General features: G+C 37.3%; 1 protein-coding gene across 3 annotated transcripts in view; it reads right to left on the bottom strand.

The window, feature by feature from the left end:
• LOC118168234 (cytosolic phospholipase A2 epsilon-like) overlaps positions 1 to 12,340 on the bottom strand; it is a 55,025-nt gene that overhangs the window by 29,236 nt on the left and 13,449 nt on the right. For all 3 annotated transcript variants that reach the window (XR_004751436.1, XM_035328463.1, XM_035328462.1), the window contains 6 exons: positions 8,829 to 8,965; positions 8,413 to 8,544; positions 7,743 to 7,783; positions 2,224 to 2,266; positions 1,669 to 1,732; positions 56 to 198 (listed from right to left, as the gene is read on the bottom strand). Coding sequence is in view for 2 of the 3 variants with exons in the window: in XM_035328463.1 (XP_035184354.1) it covers positions 56 to 198; positions 1,669 to 1,732; positions 2,224 to 2,266; positions 7,743 to 7,783; positions 8,413 to 8,544; positions 8,829 to 8,965 (560 nt within the window). In the remaining variant the exon portion in view is untranslated. The remainder of the gene's footprint in view (positions 1 to 55; positions 199 to 1,668; positions 1,733 to 2,223; positions 2,267 to 7,742; positions 7,784 to 8,412; positions 8,545 to 8,828; positions 8,966 to 12,340) is intronic.

Genomic DNA, 12,340 nt, shown 5'->3' with positions numbered 1-12,340 from the left:
AATTCTTTTGCTAATTTCACTATGGTTAATGCTAATGTACAGAAGGGAAATATACCTCTTCTGGTAATGTGATATCCAGTTTTGTCTGGTCATTTATGACGCAGTGAAATACAATGTTCTGAAGACCGGGGTCAGAGCCCAGTGAAATCTTCTGGCTTCCTTCATGGGATCCTTTCACTGTAAACACAAGCTCCTGATCTAGACAAAAAGGCAGGGAACAAAAAGAATTTAAACTTTTTTTTTTTTTTTTTTTTTTTTTAACTATTCCAAGCAAACACGCATAACTGGTATGTAAAATCTACCTTTAACGTACGCTTTTTGTCTGACCTTTCTTACACCACAATGATTAAGTAGACCATGGGTGGCCAAAAGAGATCAAAAAATAATATAAAACACTTCGTAGATCTGTATAAATCATTAATACACAGAAATCACACACTTTTGAAGTCCTGTAGTGTGTCATTACACTTTCCATAAATACATAAAACCAAAATTTTGATTTAAAGGTGTGTCAGTTTAAAGAAGCTTTGGATAATTCACACAATTAAAAAAATAATAATAATAATTTATTTGATATCAGTCTGTTCTAGTTCACCTTATATATTTTATTGTATGCCATATTTCCTAGGCAGGCATTTCAGACTCAAAATCATGCAGAAATACTTGACACATGCCCTCTGCCATTACTCCTCCACGATAATTGTGTCACCAAAACTGAAACTGCCTGCCAACACAAAGGCTGTTTCTTCACAGAAAAGTCTTGGCATTCACAGAGAGATTGTATGCTGTTCCCTTGCAAGATCATTGTGTAATTTTAAGCGACTAGCCTTTCCTCCTCATGCTACGTTTCAGACTGAATCTTCTTACCATACAACTCAGCCATTACTACCATTTTCTTCATAAAGGTCAATTTTCCACTCACGAATTAACAAGAAACAACTGATTTCTTGATTTCAAGCCGTTTGGTTGAACTGTATGAACTTAAAGACTATCGAGGAGTTCTGCTATATTTATAAGGGCTATATTTTACAGGCTAAGTCCTGTTTTGGTAGTGGTTTGCTGTTTGTGCAGACCCCTTATGTGCCATTTTACATGTAAATGTAAGAGCTTAAGGGTTTGTTTTCTTTTTTTTTTTTTTTTTGTTCATGTCCCATCCCACTCCCCCCCATCCCCCCACCCCCCAAAAAAGTCTTTCAGAACCCTGAATGTGCTGAAACTTTGTACATACTCAACCCCAAAGTAAACGTATAGGATAAGCCTTCCCTATGTTAACTTGATTATAAGATAATTTATTAACTTGATTATAAGATAATTTAAGGATTCAACTTAGTTAACAATTTTAATTTTAAACTGACAATAACTAAAGAGAATGCACTGCCTCCCCCCCCCCCCGGGGAAAGAAAGGGGGGGGGAGGGGGGGATTTAATTCTGAAATTCTGATATATATGGCATTAGTTTTACATCAATTTAAGATCTGCCAGGGAATGAAATACTTGAATAACTTGAATTTAACAGATAGAATCTTTCTGCAAGGCTGAGCATTGCAAAGCTAAGCGTTACGTGACACAACCAGTGCAACATGCACAACAGATTATTAGTTTTTCAACATCTGTTGTGACAACTGAATCACAACACAAAAACAATAGGTTAATGAAGCAATAACCTCACTTGTGGATTGCTGCTTCAGCTTGCCTGTATCCACTCTAACTTCCAAACAGGAAACCTCGCGTGCCTGCAATAAGAGAGGATAAACGATGATTAAGAGATGTGTAAATGTCTTTGCAAGTTATTCATACTGTCCTTCACCAACCCCTCTAGCTGATCAATGGGCAACATAATTATCTATTATTATCTGCTCAGATGATGTAAGGATAATACTGACGTGGTATTTTTTCTAGGTTGGAAAGTAAAGAGAAACAATTCATGAGCTGCTTGAACCTGGAGAGCCAATGAAGTGATAAAGATGAGACCTATTCAAAATAACAGCTGTATTGAGATACCGATCTCTTTTTATGAGTGTTTTATCACTTTCTTCATTAACCCTTGTTAGTTCTAGGCATAATGTATAAACAATGGGTACAAAATTACTCATTAGTGCCAACTGCAGACCTTTATTCTCAGTAGGACAACCTGGCTGACAGTAGTGGCTTTGGGACATAGCTCAGCTTTCCAAGTTAAAAGTATTATGCGATCATAGGGAAGATTGTAAGAAATAAACATTACCACTAGTACTCCATTAGTAATGATGCCATCAGGATACTCCAGACTGAAAAATAAAATGGAGAATGCAATGTTATCCATGGAACAACTCAGATGAACATTTGATTCTATCAGTTAATACATAGCTCATTTCACTCACCCACCCCACCCCACATCAACTTTGACATTTAATGTTCATTCTCATTCACAAATTCTTTAAAGCTGTTAACAAGCAAAATTCTAGCAGACTCTCCCATCCTTCTCTCACAATAGAACATGAAGCTGGGCTTTTACTGCTGTGGTTTTTCATCCTTGCTTTAGATAAACATGTAATGAATACTGATGCAGAACATAAAGATTGAGGAGAACTGGAGGCTGTTGCATCTGTCCTGACTGTTTCAAGCATTATACCGTTTGACCCAAGTTTTTATACTTGAAAAAACATTTGTCCAGTTTTCCACAGAAACATTACGGTGGGAGACATTTTACTCACTTCTATAAAAAGATGTGCAATATGGACATGAAATTTTAACTTATCACTATGTGAGAAGATGTGTTTCCACTTACTCATTTAAGGTCAGAAGTAGGTTCATATACTGCAGAAACCAATTTTTATAAATATTTTTCCCTCAAAGAATAAAACAAAGCACACACCACACAGGCAGTTCCTCTTTAAAGATATCTTATAGCAATTTAATAAGATATTAAACTATATCTCATATAACTTATATTAGTCCTAATGGAATACGCAGACACACAAAATTGTAAGGGTTTAGCACCAGCTCCTCAAACTGACACAGACAGTATGAGTCATTTATTCAGACTTTACAAACTACAGATTATACATCCTGTAGTCTCACAGTTACATGGTTAAAATGTGTATTTAATCTCAGAAACTATGCAATAAGCTTCCTTTAAAATCAGATTGATGACTTCATTAACAAATGTTAGATTATTTTTCATAAACTATTAGATACCAGCACAAACACCTGACAAAAAATAGCTAAATGCAGCAAACACCACTCAGGAAAAACTTGACCGTGGAAAGAAACAACAGTTAAGCACTGGAAAACATTACTTAAGAATTCTGTAGGATCATCTCATACTGAAAGTATATTTTAAGCATTCAAAGAACATCAGGCATAGAATACATGCAGGTGTTTCTACCTGTTTGTAGGGAAATTGATTTAGTTACCACTCAAGATTTCTCTTAGACCCAAACTTCTGTACTTATTTTGTAGTCAGTTTTAACATTACACGTCATATAGAGTCACTATCCTAAAATACTTCATTAAGTAATTTAAGGAAAGCAGAGAAAGAGCTTGACAGGTATTAAGATTTCAGCCTGCATATCCTGGTAAAACAAAGGTGGAAAGATAGCAAAAGACTTAAAACTTCTGCTTTAAGTGCTCCTTAAGGACTTGTGACTTCCTGCCACAATGACAAATATGAACATCACACTTAGCCCTTGGTGGATTGAGACTCAGCCCTCCCAGAGTTTTCTCAGCAGTGCCCAAACCAAACTGCTGGCATAAGCTGCTGTTCCCCACACGCACAGGGGGGAAATTTCTCAAAACTATAGAAACACAGCAAAACTATAGAAAGAAAAAAAGGTTTTTATTTTCTAAAAATCATGTGTTTGCCATATTTCAGTAATTAACATTCAAGTTTTATACAACTTTTTGTACATCTATTTACATTTATTTGTGTTAAGTGGGCTTTGTTTTGAACATTTTCACATTTGGAAAAAAAAATAGAAGGTAAGAGCTGATGGGAAAGGTTGTATAAGAGTAGTCCTTCATTCTTCTAAGAACTGTTAGAGATGCACCTCCTCAACTCAGGATTTCTGTAAGATAGAAAGAGGTGAAAAAGAAAATCAGCTGACACGGAAATACCCTTGCCCCCTCAGACCTCTCCTTGGAAATTCAAAGTACCTTTTAGTTCATCAGAAGTCTCTTTGTGGCCACTTAATACCAGGCCTAAGTCTTCAGTAAAAGTCAGAGGGGAGAGGGATGTTGAGGGAGCGAAGCCACCTAGTCCAGCGGGACCCTGTCCCCGTAGCAATTCGTAAAGGCTCATGTTGTTGCTCGACCCTACCAAAGGAGAAAGCCCACGTTACCATTGATAATCACCACAAAGTAACACAAAAAGAACTAAGATATGCAAATCTGCAACCTGTGTACAACGACCTTACCTTTTCTGTCACTGCTGCTCAAGAGCAGCAGCTCTCATGCCAGCTGGGCTCGTTCTATGGGCCCATAAAACAGGTGTTTGCAATCCCTTGGCTCGGTTGCTGGTGAAAAGGCACTTGGAGGAAGGAGCATGCCTTCCTCTCCGTGTCATTAGGATCAAACATCTGGCTCAATGCCTGCCACAGGTAGTGGCAGCAAAGAGGAGTGCATTTGCAGGTATTGCAGGCAGTGGCGCAAGAGTCAGGCAAAACTAGAGAAGGTATTGATGATGCAGGTGTGGAAACCATGTTACCAAAGTGGAAGTTTCCTTACATTTTAAGCCAAAGTTAACTGGAATGAACGCCAGAACCATTGAGAAAGATCAATGATGTATCATGAGGGAATTTTTACAACGGTGTTTCGTAAAAGTAACCCAAAACACTATTTTTCATTGAGGTCAATAGGCAAACTAAAATAGGCAAGTGACAAAGCCATTATTGTAGGTGCAACCCAGGAAACTTTCTTGGCCTGGGGTTACACTTCATATATAATATCATTCATCTGAAGTGGTGGAAAGGAAGAATGGCCTAATATAGTAATTTTTGCAACTGGTAACCTGTAGTCTGGAAATGAAGATGTGGAAGGAACTACTTCAAATAGTGTCAGACAATGTTCTGATGGTAATCATTTCCAAGATAAACTGCCATATTGAAAAAAAAAAAAAAAGAAAAAGAAAAAATAAAAGCATATTGACATTGTCATCACAATATCAGATTTGTAGAAATTGTGCTGCATGGTAAGCTATACTTCCTGTCATCGCTATAGTTGGCTGTCCCCATCTGAAAATTACCTCCCATCTCTGTCAACACTTCTCCAGACCAGCAATGCTTTCGGGATAGCTTAGCTGTTTAAAGTGTCTGCAAAAATCATGGGAAGAGGCACTTACACAGTCTTCTATTTGGTTCTCAGATCACTAAATAGCTGGTGATCTCTTTCTGAAGAGATCTTTTCCTCAGTACTTTCTTCCAAAGCTTCATTGGTGTCCCCTCCATTGATTTGGCTCAGCAGCCACCAGATTCCCCTCAATTTTAGACAGTTAAACCTTGATTCGGGGAAAACAGCTTCTTCAGTTTCCCTTCAGCAAGGAAGTCTAATTTGTTATCTCTGACTGTTCTACAGCATCTCAGCAGGAAAACAATGACACTGACATACTTCAGTCTCTCCACTGGGTATGTTCACATTTGTTCCTGGATGCTGTTCCTTTTCCTGGTGTCAACTCTCAATATGGGTGTCTTTCTCAATGGGACAAATAGTCAGCTTTTGTTTCAGAGTTAATATCATTTTTCCCAGGGCTCATTTTATCCCTCTCTGGACCACCAAGGATCTTAATTTGGCCACTGGGCTCTGTTCTCTTGCCAAAACCTGCTGAACTTGTTCAATACAGGCGAGGTCAGTTTGGTCCATAGCTTTCTGATGACCCATCTCAACTATTTCAGTATTTCAGACTTTTTCAGGGCTCTCTAGTTTAACAAAGGTAATGCAGTCCATGTTCTATTATTTTAGTCCAACAACCCCTTCCTTTATTATTCCTAACATTACATTTTTCTACACTGAGGGGTAAAAAATTCCCTCTCCAGGTCAAAATTGGTACATTAGTCACTGAGGTACCACACTCCATGAATAAAGAAGTGAATCAGAAGTGTTCTTGTTGTAGCAACTGATTCATGGTTTTGATCCTTTTTAAAAGAAACCTCTTCCTTGGGACTGCCAAGGGTCTTTTTTACTTGCACAGTCCCAATCATCTTCCAACCAGGAGAATTCTCACTCAGACAGAAATTGCAGAAATTGGTTCATCTCTGACTTTATGTATAAAACATGTCTCCAGGAAAATGCAACTGGCTGCAAAGTCCAAAATAATAGTTTCACACACAGCCAGCGCTCACATGTTTCAAGAATTCCAGCCTCTGTCCCATATACAAAACCACCCCTGCGCAACACCCAAGCCAGAAAACCTGCCTAGACGTCCCTCATCAAAAAAACAAGATTAACAGGAGTATGATTCTGTGTACCAACTTCACAAGCCATCCTCTAACTAGGAAGACCTTGGACAAACCTTGTGGGATATCTACTGCACCTTCTTCCTGACTGCCATTATTGATTTCATGACACCAAGTTATAATAGGCACCATTTGTCTTGCTGGTGCAGGGCCTTCTGACAGTTTGGGTACACAGTAAACAACAAACAACCCACGCTGTTGAGTTTCCGTGAGCTGTAATAGGAGAATCTAGGACTGTTTTTTGTTTGCTTGTTTTTGTGGGCTTTTGTTTGTTTTTATCTCTGATGGTTGTTTTTCTTATGAAAAGAGACTTCTGCATTCAAGATACTGCTCTTTCTTCAGCAATTCCTAATTTCTAGCAGGAATAAACACACTATTCAAATTTTTCACAAAGATATTACCATGACAAGCCTCCCAAGGTGACCCAAATACCTGGACAAGGTCTCAGCAATACATCCCACCTCTAAGGTTGTTTTAACAACACTTTCAGTCCAGTAGCGTGGATCAAATTGATAACAGAAATCCTTTCACATAACTGCCCTCAGAGTCATAAAGCATATTATGGAGACAGGCATGATCCTGCCTCAGACTTCCTCTTCAGGTGGTTTGACAGGCTCACAAATTTCCCCACAGTATGAATTAGCTGAAGCAAACATTCCCTAAACAGTTAAACACCTGAGCTCAACTAACAGCTTTCAAGCCGAGCAAGTGAAGCTAGTGCTGCTCCTCCAGTTTTCCTAGTTCCTCAGTCCTCAGCCTCCCACAGTGACCTTGCTCTTTTCTTTATGCAAAATATTTAGTTCCTCTCCTTGCTGGAACTGATAATCAAGTCTACCACATCTCCCTATGAGTAGCCATATGAGCTAAATATATCAAGGTACAGGAGAGCATTTTTTTTTTTTTTTTTTTTCAACTCTGTGGATTTGAAAAGCAACTTCCCCTCAAAAGAGGCAATATAAGATATTAAGGCTTGGCATTCATTCTTCTAAGGGTCAAAGATTCTTGAATATTGTAGATCTCCTTGTCCTTCTTCATGTAGTAATCCAATGAGGAAAAGAGCACTGTAGAAAGTAGGTGCCCAGGAGGTATTAGTCACCCCAAAGGTACTAGCTGAACTGGGCAAAAATGGCTATTTTAGATACTGAAAAATTTAAAATCTGTATTCTGTAATCCCAATTTACTAGACTTGAATGAAAACATCTAGATACTGCGTTCAGAGAATATAGGTTTCAGAAGCACTGTCACAGATGAACCAGCTTTCCAGACTTTTTACACTGAATACGACAGTTTATATAGAACTTAGGACTTTACTCACGTGTTCTGCAATGTGAACTCCACCTCCAGTTCCTCACGTGCCTGAAAAGAGAGAAAAGGAAGAAGAAAGGTATATTAATTTTCTTCATAGCTTCCCTCACCTGTTGCATATCATTTGTAAAATGTATATTTATAATGGCACTTGGGAAAATTCCCCGAACATAAGAAAACTTCGCAGAAGAAATTGTGTTGCCAAATAAATATATTTAAGATACTGAAAAAGCATTTGCTAAAAATAGTATTTCGACATCTAAAGCTCATATGAGCATGTAAATGTACAATCTGATTATTCTGCTAAAACATCAGTTTTTCAGATTTGGATTCCCACAAAAAGAATCAGCTGTGTTATTATTATGACAGTTCAAACTGAATGAGAATTCAGAACTTGTACCAAGAATCAACACACTGTGCATGATATATTCTGGATGAAGGCAACAGGACAATTACTTCTAGCTGCTTAGAATTTGAGCATATATATTTGTTCTTATGCAAAACAACTAGCACAGCGCATTGCTACAGGGATTTTAACTCTTCTTTGTAATAGCAGGAAATTACAGTTCAAGGGTTTTTGTTTGTTCGTATTTTTTTTTTATATAATAAAACACTGTACGAAGATATGCTGAGGTGGAATGACAGAATTTGCTTTTGTTCTCACTGATTCCATTGCTCACCAGTGGATTCAGCTGAAACTTCACTCGTACAGTACGTCCTACGGTGAGTTTATCTATGTCAAAGAGAACTGTGCAGAGTTCATCATCCCTGGTGATTGTGTCTTCATCACAAACCTTTAGCTCCAGTACATTCTGTAAAAAGAGTTTAAGAATTTTATAATCTTTCTACATAATCTTTCAGAGAACTCCATAAGGCAGGAAAATCTCAAGACTAGGATTTCTTTTTCCTCTCCAGTTTCAGAAGAGGAAATTTAATTGCTTCTTACTGTTTCTGAAGAGTGGATGCTTAAATAACAAATAGCTGGAACAGAATAATACCACAGAGGATGTAAGTAACTGTAGTATTGCATTATCTATTTACTATCTGCAGATAATGAATAGTGGAAAAACATTTGAAAAATGTTTATTTTCATTACCTTGACTCGTCGGTCAATCTTATAGCAGAAAGCTTCATTCCAGACTGGGTTTTTGCTGTTCCTGATGGTTCTGGTTCGAACCTTTTCAGTTGAGGCAGTAGGCAACCACAATGTCACATAGCAATCTGAAAGGGTGACTGCGTAACAAGAAGATGAGCAAAGTGACAATGTGTCTAGAAAAAAGAATTACTGCAATGTGTACATTTAACACTAATAAGTTTGAGATAGCACAGTAGGGGATTTTTTTCCTAAACTACAGAGAGTAAGGAATAAATAATACAATGAAGTACTCACTGGAAAACAAACATCCTCACACATTTGTCATGCTCATTCCCATCTTTTCACTTTTAGTTAAACTTACTTTTCTTTTAAAACATTACTTTTTATTTGAAATAGCACTGTACTCCACATGTAGTACAGGCACATCTATCCATGCTGCATATAACTCAATATTCACAATTGTCCAAATGACTGGGGCAGAGAGTAGGCTAATGTTGCCAAAACACAAGAATAGTTAAGAGTGTATGCTCTCTCCCACACACATTCACATCAGAACTAGGATGACTCCTCTCTAGCTCAGGCAACACACCTCAGCCTTTGATCTGGGGTGGAAATAGACTTGTCTTCTAGCATGTTCACCCCAAATGCTTGTTTAAATGAAGAAAAATTTTATTTATTTATTTTGGCCAAAAAGCGTTCTCCCCATTAAAACTGAAAAATTTGATTTCCTTGTCACAAACCAGAATGTGACAATTTCATATTAATATATCTGAGAATATTTAGAAGCTTTGTCTTTCTCATGAAGTCTTCTCCCAGCACCACTGTTAAGTTACTGTTTATCCTACTTATTTCTACTACTCTATCTGCAGACTGGAAAATCTTGCCATCGCTCCTGTCTGGAAAAGAAAACACCACCAGTGATGTTGGCTCCTTCCATATTCTGACCCCCTACACCTGGAGGGAGAATCACCATAGCGTGATTTACAGAAGCTTGATACAGGCTCCAGTGGCCTTGGTCTCATACCTGTAATGCAATTCATATTTTCCAAATTTCATGTTAGCAATGTTTAGCCAGTCATCTGATTCTCACAGGAACCTTGTGAGTCAGAAAAGGTCAAATAATTCAACCCATAGTAGAACCCTGCATCATGCCCCAAACCTGCAGCAGTGTTATTACATCATATTAAGTACAATTTTCTTCATATATTTCCTCTTTATCTTTTAGTAACAGCTACAGAATTAGGTTATTCTAGCAGATGTATTTTTTTCAAGCTGTGCCCTTATCATGCAATTAAACCATACTACTGCAGTCAGACAAACCTTGGTAACAACCATGGGAAGGACAGTGTTTCCAGGTGGTGCCCTTAGCCAGTTGTGATCAGAAAAGCAGAACAAAAGACCTTCATCAGAGGCACAAGTGTAGGCAGATGAAAATTTAAATAGTTCTTGGTGATTAATACTAGAGCTTCTATTTTCAAAGAGCTTGACACACAGTGATTAATTATTTCACAGTGGCAATGTAAGGATTAAGCAAGTACCTTGAGAAAACTTGAATAACTTGCCCAGGATCCCATAATGCATCAGCATCCTGTCAACAGTTAAATTTCCAGGTCTACATCTAAATCTATTAAAATTGTCTTACACTGCAACAATAGTAGGGATAAATATATTTAAAGCATGCTTATTTTTTATTTTTCACTAGTAAAATAAATAGAGATGGAAGACTCAAAAACCAAGAAGAAAGATTCACTTCAGTAAATTAAGCACAGTACTTGAATAATGAGAAAATATGAAAAAAAAAAAAAAAAAAACACCACTGAAATGGGAAACACCAAGGTTTAATTAGAAAATCAGTAAAGCTAAAGCAGAAGAAAAACATTAGCTCAGCATTGGAACAAAAAGCCTACTGTTACCATTATAAAGAGGTAGAAAAGGGGTATTTTCCTGCACTTGAAAATTCTGAGGCTTTGATGAAAGTTAACGGAAATGTTGCATTCTCAAACATGTTTTTTTGTTTTGTTTTGGTTTTGATGCCTCAGAACAGGTAAAGCCTATCTGCCATATCCTTCCCACTATAGACAAAAAGACACAAAACTTACTTTTCCCCACAATAATCTGAGTTTGCTCAGAAAACAAGTTTTCGGCTGAGAAAATACTCTTGCTTGAGAGTTTTCAAATCTCTCTGCGAAACACACTTTAAACAAACCTGTGGAAAGCCAAACCCAAGTTCTGAATTTGGTGCATTTTAAGGGAATAAGGACACTACATGTATCCATTCCTGGGACCTGAACACAGGGAAATAAGGCATTATGTTGTGACAGACAAACTAGTAGCCTTCATGAAGAAAGACCATACTATTCACGGTGGTAAGGAGCAATTGTGAGTAATTTGTTCCTCAGAAGGACAACCCCAATGAACTGAAGCATAAGCAGGTAACCTGGTGGAGTAGACAAATGCACACACAATTGTGCATGCAGGGTTGCAGATGCAATTGCACTGACTGCCTGGTCGGATCACATACTTGGTTGATGCAAATCACCACTTAGGCATTTGAACATCTGTGGTTTTTTGTTGTAGTTGTTAAATAAAAAGGCACTGCATACAACAATAAGCCTACAACTAAGTGCATATCTCTGAAAAATTTTAAATATATCTTTAATCTCTAAGAAACCCATAACTTTACATCTTATAAGGCTCTATAACTGTGTCTAATGAATCAAATCCTATTTTCAAATTACATGGCAAAAATTACAAAAAAAAAAAAGTTTGATAATCCCTAATTTCTAGATTAACAAGCATCAAGATATAAGCAGTAAATAGAGAATTCAGTAAACGGTAGCAAAGTTTTTATAGTTGGAAAATAGAAGGTACCTGATAAATAAATTCACTAGTATTACACTGTGGAAAGTGCAGGATTAAGTAACAAAGAATACCACAAGTGAGTGAAACAGATTTGTTCTCTGATAGCAATCATTCATTCAAAAATAATTCTTGCACAATTTCCAACAACATTAATCCTATTAGCAACCACCAAATCCAACTTCTGACACCCTATCCCCCTATTATTGACCCATCACACAACTTAATGTCTCAAAATATTCATATAGTACATTAACTGAAATTTACAGTTGGTTTCCTAAGAAATTACAGCACACTGCATGACATTTTGAATGTACCAGAAGACAATTCATTTTCAGCAAGATTTTGGAGAAAATATTGTGGACTACTCCTCTTTAATTGACTTCTTTCCAGTTTATTCTTGTGGTCTTTAGATTTGGGACTTTTTCCTACTTTCTTCATCTTTGTCTTTTTCCTTCATGTCTTTCCAACCTCTTTTGCATGAAGCTTCACCATTTAAATTTCACCATGGAAGTGACCCTCAGTGGCATAAGTGCATTTTGAGAGGCACCTGAGAAAGTCCCAGTGCACTCTGAAAAGCAATCCACATCAATGGAAATGAAGTGTGAGCAAACTCGTCAGTGAATTGGAATGTTTTAAAAAATCAGAATTGA

This window comes from Oxyura jamaicensis, chromosome 5 (assembly GCF_011077185.1).
Source record: "Oxyura jamaicensis isolate SHBP4307 breed ruddy duck chromosome 5, BPBGC_Ojam_1.0, whole genome shotgun sequence".
In the NCBI taxonomy this organism is placed as follows: Eukaryota; Metazoa; Chordata; class Aves; order Anseriformes; family Anatidae; genus Oxyura; species Oxyura jamaicensis.
This window is presented reverse-complemented; position numbering and strand designations above follow the sequence as displayed.